A 9,490-nucleotide genomic window follows, 5' to 3' on the forward strand; every position below is an offset into this window, starting at 1 on the left:
TGCACGCAAGACAACACTTTTAAATAAGCAAACAAGGAGGTATAAAAGGAACAAAGGCAACCTCCAACACCTTTAGGTCGCGGCAAATTAAGAAAAAACTAGAAATGCGTGACCAAAAAGAAAAACAAACTTTATTTCTTTTGTCATCAAGAAAGATTACAGGATAAAGAGACGCTGGAATAATCATAAAAAAACATTTGTCGCATATTTCTCTTGCTGCCTATACAAAATGTCATTACCCCCCCACCAACACACACACACGCACGCACGCACGCACACACTTCTTTGAAGGGTCTGCCCCCCTGCCCAATGACATCTCAAAATTTGCAGCAGCAACAACAACAACAACCTAACTGTACTTCAGTGATGTACTTCAGTTTGTAGAAAAAAGAAAACATTTGCAATAATGCAGTTATCCACTTGCCTTTTCTTTACAGATGGGTATTTGCTACAAACACAGCCATTTCTTCTTTTTTTCCCACTCTTTTTGATTTTTTTGAGAAAGATAAACTCCACATTGGGACCAAAGCTGCTTGAGAAAAAAAGAATCATTGCTATCCCCCAAGTGTTGTGGAATCCAGGGATTATGATGATCCAATTGTCTTTGTAAAAAGGTATTTGGGGTGGGCTTTGAGATATAAAAGTGAAAGAGAGTGGAGGGTCCTGAACAATTATTGTATAGTGGCGGCAGCACCGCTGTTCAAGCGAGCACAAAACAAGCCTGTGTTATTGGACGCTATGCAATGCCTGGCTGGGATATCTGGCACAGGTCGGCAAGCCGTCCGGTGTTTGCTTGGCTCCCTGCCTGCCTGCGTGGCTGCCTGCCTGCCTGCCTGCCTGCCTGCGTGGCTGCCTGCCTGCGTGGCTGCCTGCCTGGCTGCCGGCCAGCCGCATATGGCGCATGAATCAAATGGTCAGGACCAAAGGAAAAGTTTGAAGTGTTTAAAGCTTCACTTTGGGCAGAGATAGCGATGATGCATACATTAACACACGGTGCGCTTTACCATCCAAAAACGTTTCAGGGAGAAAATATTTTCCACTTAAATTACACATTTAAAAGCCAGTGGGGTGTTACAAAATAATTCAGGACCTGTAATAAAATCTTACAAAGCCTGAGCTGCGGGGGGGATCCTTGGTGGGGAACTCAAAAAAAAAAAAAAAAAATCTCAAGAGAAAAGTATGGACACAGACCGCTACTATCCTGTTAAGAAAAGCGGCCCGCCCGCCCGCCCGCCATTCAGTCCTCGAGGACGATGGGTTCGCTGGTGCTGGACGGGAGCAAGGGCAGTGCCAGGGGGCGAGGGGGTGGTGGCGGCGGCAGCTTGAGCCGCACAGGAAGGTGAGGTTTCCGAGCCGCCCGGCGCATCTCCGATTGAGTCAGATGTTTCCTTAGTGCTCTGTGGGGGGGGGGAACACATTTGTCAAGTATATCTTGTGCTCAATGGGCTCGGGTCGGGCTCCATTTGGGAGTACCTGGTGTCTTTTGTGGCTACGAAGACAACAGGGTTGGGGGCTTCTCCCTGGCTGACCTTCTGACGCTTGATGACAGACTGCGAGGTGGTCCTCATGCCTGAAGTGTAGGCCCTCCCGTTGGCCGAGTAGGCCGTTCCCGAGCCCTGTCCAAAGCAAAGGCCAATTTGAGTCGGACGTGGCCGGCCGGCGCGGGGCGGGACGGCTGGCGCGCCAGCGAGGACGCTCACGCTGTCAAAGCCCCTCTTTCCCAGCAGGCCTTGGCCCGCTCTAGGTTGGCTGGCCTGGTTCCTGTTGATGGGCGTCGGGGGTCCCCTGGATGCTTTCAGCTTGAGAGGAGCGGCGATGGCTGCAGACAACCAAACAAATCAAAAACATCGGATTTCATTCCAAGGCAAGGCAGCATATGGCACAAAAGACATTTAAAGGGAAAAGAATCTGGCAAAAACTAAAGCGTGTCCCACATTTAAAGTCAAAAGCAGTTGAGTAAAGTGACCCGTTGGGGAAAAGTCAACGATAGAAATGGCACTTATTGGGGGGGGGTGCATCCACACTTGCTTCCATTTGCGTGCAGCGCAACAGCTAAATGCCGACGCACCGGCATTGCTGGGAACTCTGGCCTCGACCCCAGTTCGCTGACCTCCGAGCCCCAATGGACTCGGCATGTATTTGGGACCCATTTCCTCCGGTCCGGCTGCTCTTACCCAAGTCCTTCACGATGTTGGCCAGCGATGGTCGGGGGACCAGCTTGCTCTTCAGGGGAGTTTTTGTGGCTTTGGGCAACCGGATCATACCTGAGGAGAGCAGAGTCAAACGTGGGTCCCAAGCCTCGAGCCGGCCGCGTGCACGCGGGTGGACGTACACTCGGCTTTGACGGCATTGGCGTTGATGGAGGCGTAGGGGCGCCGCGCCGCCCGCCGAGGCTGCAGGATGTCCTGGCAGACCCGGCGGGCCACGCGGGTCAGCTTGGTGGTCTGCAGGATGAACGTTTGGCGGTTCTTGGCCAGCAGCTTGGCGCGGCCCTCGTTGCGCGTGAATGGCGACAGGCCCTGGACCTCCTGGCGGGTCATGTGACTGCGCGGCCCTGACTCCTGAAACGCAGGAGGACAATGAAATGGGCGCGTGCTTTGGGACCGCGAGGTGCGTGTGCGTGCGTGCGTGCGCGCGCGTGCGTGTTGGGGCGACATACGGAGCCGGTCCGGGCGGCGCCCTCGAGCTGCGTGGGGGTCTTTAAGCCGCCGTATTTTTTCCAGTAGATCCAGCAGGAGGCGCACAGTCGGCACTGCATGTTGGGGGGCCCCCAAGCGTACCACTGAGGCGACTGGGCCGCTGGCACAAAAGACATCAAAGAGTTTCTCTTCAACTTTAGCCTCAGACGGGAAATGAAAAAATCTTTCATTGCTCGCTTTTTGGTTCAAAGATTTCGAATTTGATAGTATTCTGGCTCACCTGGAGAATTGGTCTCTTATGACAACTTATTTTTACAATCCCAACTTACTTTGGACTTTCAGCATTTTCAGCGCGGGAAAAGGAAACATGCGCTTGCTTCAATGTCGTGTCAAATACGCACAGTATTTGACGCTAAAGTTAACAAAGGAGACGGACGCGTCGTCACAGATAATAAATACGGCTGCGTGTCGGGCGGCACCTGAGGCGGCTACAGGAGTCCAATAGGTAATAAAGTCCCAGTTTACTGGAAGAGCCATTCCTAAAAGAATCCATTCACGGTGGTCGAAAAGCAACACGTTTCCTCCTTTCAATGACCAACTGAAGAAAAAAGGACAAGCCACGAGGCCTGACTTACTGTGACAACTCTCGCAGTTGAGTCCTTTCTGGAAGCCGCCGCCAGGGGCGGCGGCGCCGCCAGCCGCGGCGCCGTTCACGCCCGGCTTGCTCCCCGGCACCATGATCTGATTGGGGTTGGGCTTGGTGCTGGTCAGAAGGGGCCGCGGCGAAAAAAAGTTTGCATTTTTTTTCTGCCGTGATGCCGCAGTGACTCGCAATACTCACTAGGTGGGGATGTAGACCTGCTTCAGCTTACTGTCCGCCTCGGCCGCCTTCAGTCGTTTCTGAGGAGGAGGAGGCAACAAACGCTTGCTTTGTGGCCTCGGAGCGGCGCCAAACCACGACGGGGTGTTTACCTGCTGGATGTAGCGGTCTGTCGTCTTCCACATGTAGTAGAACTGGACCACGCTGGCTAAAGACTTCCAAGGGAGCTGCACAGCACAGCACAGCACAGCACAGCACAGCAAAATAAAGACATGAAAGAGCAGGCAGGGACCCAAGTGCAGATGAACCCTTTCATATCAAGTTGAGCGTCGGCCAAAAGGTTTTTGCATTATAAATGTTCCGTTGACTTTCTTGGGATTCAAATGAATTTGCTATTAAATTTGAGGCCATCTCAGCCCCGGTGCACTTTTTTTTTTTCCGCTGCTTACAAAGTCCTGGCGGATGTCGTTGAAGTCTTTGCCGTATTTCTCCAGCGCCTCTTCAAACAACATGGCCTCGGAGGCGCTCCACTCCTCCATCTCGTCGCGACAGAGCACGGGGCCGCCCTGGGGCACCAGCGTGGACATGGCCTTGGCCAAGTCGTAATGGTTCTTCTGCAGCGTGTCCATGGCGTGGAACTGCACACAGGAGACGCAGCGCAATGAGGGCTTAGAAGCGTCCGCCTGGCTTATTCCAGTCATTCCGGCTGGCCAACGTCTCACCAGCGTGATGTCGCGCGAAGCCGCCGCCGCGCTCATGTGCAGGCTGGGCTGGCGGATGGAGCTGCTGCAGTCCAGAGCCCGAGCGAAGGTGCCCACCGCCCTGTGAACAACAAGTCAAAGATGCAAATGAGGCGAGGGAGCTCCTCAAAGTCATCTGTTAATCACGCCGCCGTTAGTTCCTATTTGGGCTTGGGTCATTTACCTTGCTACCACCAGAAACTGGTCAATCTGGGGGTCTTTGAGTTGGTTGTCAGGGTCCCACACCTTGGTCTCCAGCTTCTCCTGGATGCGGCTGTCCAATTCTCCTGAGATTAAAAAATCAATCAATCAAATCAAATCAAATCAAATCAACGGATTTGCGGAAGAGCGGCGCGGGCGCATTTGGCTCCTCACCCTCCGCCAGCTTGTCGGGCACATCCGCCTGGTACTTGGAGCCCACCCTGATCTCTCCCTGGTCGGCCAACAGGGTCTTTTGGACCGGGTCGAACACCAATGAATAGAAGAAACAGTCCTGAAAAGAAAGCCGGAAGATTTGGGGGGGGGGAGGAAGGTTTGCTGTGCTTCAAACAAAGCAAGCATCAGAAGCAAGGCAAAGCAAAGCAAAGCCAGTTGAGGTGTGAAATGCTCTCCAAGCTCCTCTCACCTCTTTCTCCAAGTACCCTGCCAAGACATCGGTTTCATTGAGGAGGGTGACGTTGCACTTGCCCCTGGGGGGAGAGAGTGGACGGTCAGGCAGCAGGCACAAGGGTCAGGCAGCAGGCATAAGGGTCAGGCAGCAGGCACAAGGGTCAGGCGGCCACGGCAGCACAGGCACTACCTGATGTGAGTGGCCGGTAGCGACTCAAACTGGCGCGAGAGGAACAGCTCCCGGTGCTTGAGTTGGTGCTTCTGTGGCTCGGCCAGCGCCGGCTGCTTGGACTCCTCCTCAAATTCCCCTTCAAATGACAATGGCATTTTCATTTGGACTTTGCGCCTCTTTTGGACACAAGTATCCGACCGTAGCACCTCTGTACATAACGTACGAGCGAGCGGTCCCAATTTTGCTATTTGTGGTAAGCCCAAGGGGGCGGCGCCATTATCGCCTGCTCCATCTCTGGAAGGACTCCGCCCCTGCGCTCCGCTACGGGAAACCCCGTCCGTCAGCGAGGGGGCAAGCCCGCCCGTGCTCGCACACACATTGGAGGAGGAACGCTACTTGGGCTACACCCCCTTTTCTGTTAACCTCTCACCCCCCACCGCCGTCCGGCTAGTCCCTGCCAGACAATGTCGGAAACCCCGCGCACCGAACTCGAGGTGCCAAACATGTATCCTAACTTGCGCTGCGCACGCACGCGCACACACACACAGAGCAGCACACTCCATCTAAAGAATACACGCACACTTTTCACAAAAAGGGCCTTTTGTTCCGCCACATGCGACCAAGCGTACTTATTTGTTCTTATAGACGAGCAGCCCAACTGGCACGACGGAGGACCCAGATTTGGAATTCTCAAAGCCATATTGACGACGGTGTCCTCGTGTGACTGGCCAACAGTACAGTGGATGCCTCGATTTTGGAGGTGGGCACGTCTTTGCTTTGTCTGAGGCGGGCGGGTGGGCGGTGCATCCTTTGGGGGGGGCTTCCTCGCTAATGAGCAAATGTGCTCAGCCTCCGGTGGGCCGCATGTCAAAAGCAGCATAAGCCCGCCCAAACTCCTTATATCACACGCAGACAAGACAAAAGAAGTGAAGGCGTCGTGGAGAAGTAGAGCGCAGCAAAGGCGCCGGCCGGGACGGGACGCATGTTGACAAATGATCCAGTTTGACTTTCATTTGAAGGCATTTTTGAGGCCCGACTTCCTCAAGGCGTGTGACATGAGCGTCCAACAGCTTCTTCTCTTCAGCTTTCATTTCTTTGGAAATGTTCAATCTTGTCGCGCCCAGGCCGACCGGACCCGGCATATGTCGCGGCGGTGCTTTTTCTTTTTTTTTTTTTTTGGGCGGACGCGAGGCGACTCGACGGCGGTTCGAGTAGCGGCGGGCGCAACTTACTTGCGTTGCTGTCGGCGAGAGCGTTGAGGTTGCCGGAGATGTCTCGCCGTCTGAAGAGACATACCACCTTGGCCTCCACGTTCCCGTTGGCCGTCTGCACAAAACACAGCCAAATTTGCACAAGAAACACATCTTTGTTTAAGAAGTTCAAAAAGCCAAATGGTCATCCCAAATTAAAAGCAATTCTGCCAGTTTTGTCTCTCCGTCTATCTACGCCAGCGAAATGTCTGGGCGGCGCGTGGCAAAAGTAGAACAACCAATGGTTGAAAGGTTGAAATTGCGCAACATTAAAGGCCAGCCAGCCAGCCAGCCAGCCAGCCAGCCAGCCAGCCGCCCAGCCAGCCAGCCAGCCAGCCAGCCAGCCAGCCGCCCAGCCAGCCAGCCAGCCAGCCAGCCAGCCAGCCAGCCAGCCAGCCAGCCAGCCAGCCAGCCAGCCAGCCAGCCAGCCAGCCAGCCAGCCAGTCAGCGAGTCTCTGGCGTGGCCAAAGGAAAGCCCAATGCCTTTTTCAAAGGATGTTTCTTCATCTTTGACAGGCTAAAAGTCTGCTACGACATAAGGAGGCTCCCACGCCAGTGTTGGGCCAAACCGGATGCGTGTGCTTGTGTGTGTGTGGCACCACAGCACCTTGTTGAGCTCTTCTATCCTGCGGATCAGGTACGGGTTGCTGGAGGAGTTCTCAAAGTAGACGTAATCTGGAAGGAGGGAAACACGCAGCAAGAGGTGAAGCAGACCTACGTCCAACCAGCAAGCAGGTGGAGACGTGGGATTCTTTCAAACGTCATTTGAGCGTGGTAGTCGACAAATTGGACTCGCAAATTGTTCTCCGCATATCGCTGGCCAAATGTTACTTTTTTATACGGTCAATATCTTTTTAAAACTCTTTTATTATTATAACAAGGTACAATACTTTAAATATGTTTTTAGAACTCTTATGATACTAACAACTTTTTTTTTTATAGTTTATAAAAATCCACGATGCACCGAAGCCTCGATAAATGATATCGTGAGGGATTGCTGTACTGGAGGCCCAAAAATGTGAATTTCACTCCAACTGATGGCTTATTGGAACGAAACAAAATGTCCAAGCCCTCATCTCATCCAAAAAACGGACCAATCAAAGGCAAAAATGTCCCATTCAGCCAAGTTATTTCTTCAGTTTTGTGAAGAAGAAGAAAAAAAAAAAAAGGCGCGATTTACTTGCAGAGTTAATGAGCCCACCTCTTTGAAGGTCATTGGGGCCAGTCCCTTTATTTCCTCCTTCTCTGTGAGCGAGCAGAGAGGGGACGGGTGAGAAGTGACGCATGGACATGGAGGAAGGGAGGGCGACAACAGAAACACGGCAAACACGGACAAACCACATTGGTGTTAGGCTCAGAATTTGGCTTTCTTGAACAATCGTTTGGACGGATCGAGCTGGTGACGCGTATCCCGGCCCAAACGTCGATTAAAAGTACTGCCGAAGGGTTTTTGACCGGTGCGTTAGTCCCAAGATTTGGTTCATGAGTCTTTGAAAAAAAAAAAATAAAAAAATCGCTCTGTCAGAATCTAACATTGGCCCATGCACGCTTTGAGGCGCTGTTGTAATTTGAATGAGTGCTTACGTTGATCTTAAAATGAGAAAACCTACAATTCTATACATGTAGATACACTGTGTTAACGACTTTGACTGCGCACCCGTTAAAGTGCATTGGGCGGGCAGGCAGGCAGGCAGGCAGGCAGGCAGGCAGGCAGGCAGGCAGGCAAGTCGGGTGGGTCGTTGCCCTACACGTTTTCTACGTCTCCTTGTTGCAACACACCTAATTGGAATGATCAGCAAGATCTGGAGAAGCTGGATAACAATCGGGATCTTGCTGGACACCGGAGGACCGGACTTGCTCGCCTACCCACGCACTGAAGCAAAGACTTGCTTGGAATACATATTTTCAATTCGCCATTTGCAGCAGACTCAGCTCAGCTTGGTTGCTTTTAGTTGAAGTCTGTTGAGAAGTTTCATTTGGACAAAAGTAGTGCTTTGCTGCCACCATCTTGTAGAATTCAGATGAAATCTTTATACTTGCGGCAAATACTCGGGGACTGTAACAATTCTGTATCCCCCCCCCCCCAACAGTCATATGTGAACTAAAGCCGGTGCCAAAACCTAAGCCGCATCTATCAGTTCAGCCTACCGGGCATTGTCAAAGCAAAGCTAATGCTAACTAGCACCATGTGTAAAGAGTCCACTTCAGGCCGATGTTGCAAATAATTAAAATGGTCGTGGGGACGACAAATTGTCGTGTTAATACGCCGAATTGAATGTTCTGACCAGAGAGAAGGGGGGGTGGGGGCCTCGTAGTGGGTTCCCGATAACTTTGTCGGCGGACAACGAATCGAATTTGGAAGTTGACCTTTTGCAACACTTGGGCGCACTTTAGGGCTGTCAAATTTCCCCTCGGGTGGAAATTGTATGACAAAAGCGGCTTTTCAACTGGTTGTGAATGCGCTACGTCTTTTCAATAGTTGACTGGAATTGAAAAGTAGACGGTGCGGTGCCTACGTTTAGCCTAGCAAGCACTAGCGGGGATTAGCGGCTAGCTCACAGACAGCTAGCGTGTAGCTAAGCTAACGTGCAGCCAGAAGGAACAACCACGCTGGAGGGAGGAGGTGGGGAGTGGTGGGGTGTTCAAAAATGAACAAAAATTAAATTAAATAAGACAACTTACCTCCCACTCGATACATGTTGGCCGCCATTCTTTAGTAATGAGCTCTGGGTTAATGCGAAGAGATCGTCTGCGGGGCTCTGTTTTAGTCCATTTATAGACGCCCGCGTCGTGAGACAAAGCCGGCCGGCTCCGGGGCACAACAAGCCGAGTGAGTGGCGGTTAAAAAAAAAAAAAAAAAAAAAAAAAAAGTTGAAAGTTTCCGTCACGAAACGCTCCTCCAAAACATTGGTCTTGAATTTGCTCCCTCACGACAATCGTCTCCTTCTCCTTCTCCCCCACCACCACCACCGCCTCCTCCTCCGCCGCCGCCTTCTCACTCGCTCATTCACACGTCTGTCTCTACCTCCACTCTTCCTCTCATCCTCCGCTCGGCAGATCTTCGTCCTTCTCTTCTTCTTCTTCTTCTTGGTCTTCACCGTCACTCGATTACACACGCTCGTCGTCATCTTCGGAAACGTTCGGCAAACGTCGGAAACGTCATCTCGACCAGGCAGTTTGGACTTAGGTAAATAATAATAATACTGTAGAAAGCGTGTTTCATTATTTTTTTTAAATATATTTTCGACTTCTGACATAAA

At 51.9% G+C, this 9,490-nt stretch overlaps 1 protein-coding gene across 2 annotated transcripts; it reads right to left on the reverse strand.

Moving 5' to 3' along the window:
• Positions 1-105: 105 nt before the first annotated feature.
• mta2 (metastasis associated 1 family, member 2) lies at positions 106-9,369 on the reverse strand. 2 transcript variants are annotated; one of them, XR_011087780.1, is made up of 19 exons: positions 8,913-9,369; positions 6,838-6,905; positions 6,213-6,306; positions 4,999-5,116; positions 4,825-4,888; positions 4,575-4,692; positions 4,384-4,486; positions 4,182-4,281; positions 3,909-4,097; positions 3,612-3,686; positions 3,481-3,539; positions 3,275-3,402; positions 2,660-2,799; positions 2,333-2,561; positions 2,175-2,264; positions 1,701-1,819; positions 1,474-1,616; positions 834-1,397; positions 106-801 (listed from the first exon to the last, which is right to left on the reverse strand). XR_011087780.1 is itself a non-coding variant. In XM_049743077.1 (18 exons), the coding sequence occupies exons 1-18, from the start codon at positions 8,938-8,940 to the stop codon at positions 1,238-1,240; spliced, it is 2,025 nt and encodes a 674-aa protein (XP_049599034.1). In that variant the 5' UTR covers positions 8,941-9,369; the 3' UTR covers positions 106-1,237. The 2 variants fall into 2 exon arrangements, 1 of the variants encoding a protein (XP_049599034.1); XM_049743077.1 differs by having other exon boundaries at positions 106-1,397.
• Positions 9,370-9,490: the final 121 nt, after the last annotated feature.

The sequence above is a fragment of the Syngnathus scovelli genome, chromosome 1 (assembly GCF_024217435.2).
Source record: "Syngnathus scovelli strain Florida chromosome 1, RoL_Ssco_1.2, whole genome shotgun sequence".
Classification (NCBI taxonomy): Eukaryota; Metazoa; Chordata; class Actinopteri; order Syngnathiformes; family Syngnathidae; genus Syngnathus; species Syngnathus scovelli.

Excerpts from the sequence above, each read along its gene's own strand:
- mta2 (XM_049743077.1), bottom strand. The coding sequence starts at position 8,940 with ATGGCGGCCAACATGTATCGAGTGGGAG. Across the intron at positions 6,906-8,912 it reads CAACATGTATCGAGTGGGAG|ATTACGTCTACTTTGAGAAC; the intron begins GTAAGTTGTCTT and ends CCCTCCTTCCAG. Across the intron at positions 3,687-3,908 it reads ACGACATCCGCCAGGACTTT|CTCCCTTGGAAGTCTTTAGC; the intron begins GTAAGCAGCGGA and ends TGTGCTGTGCAG.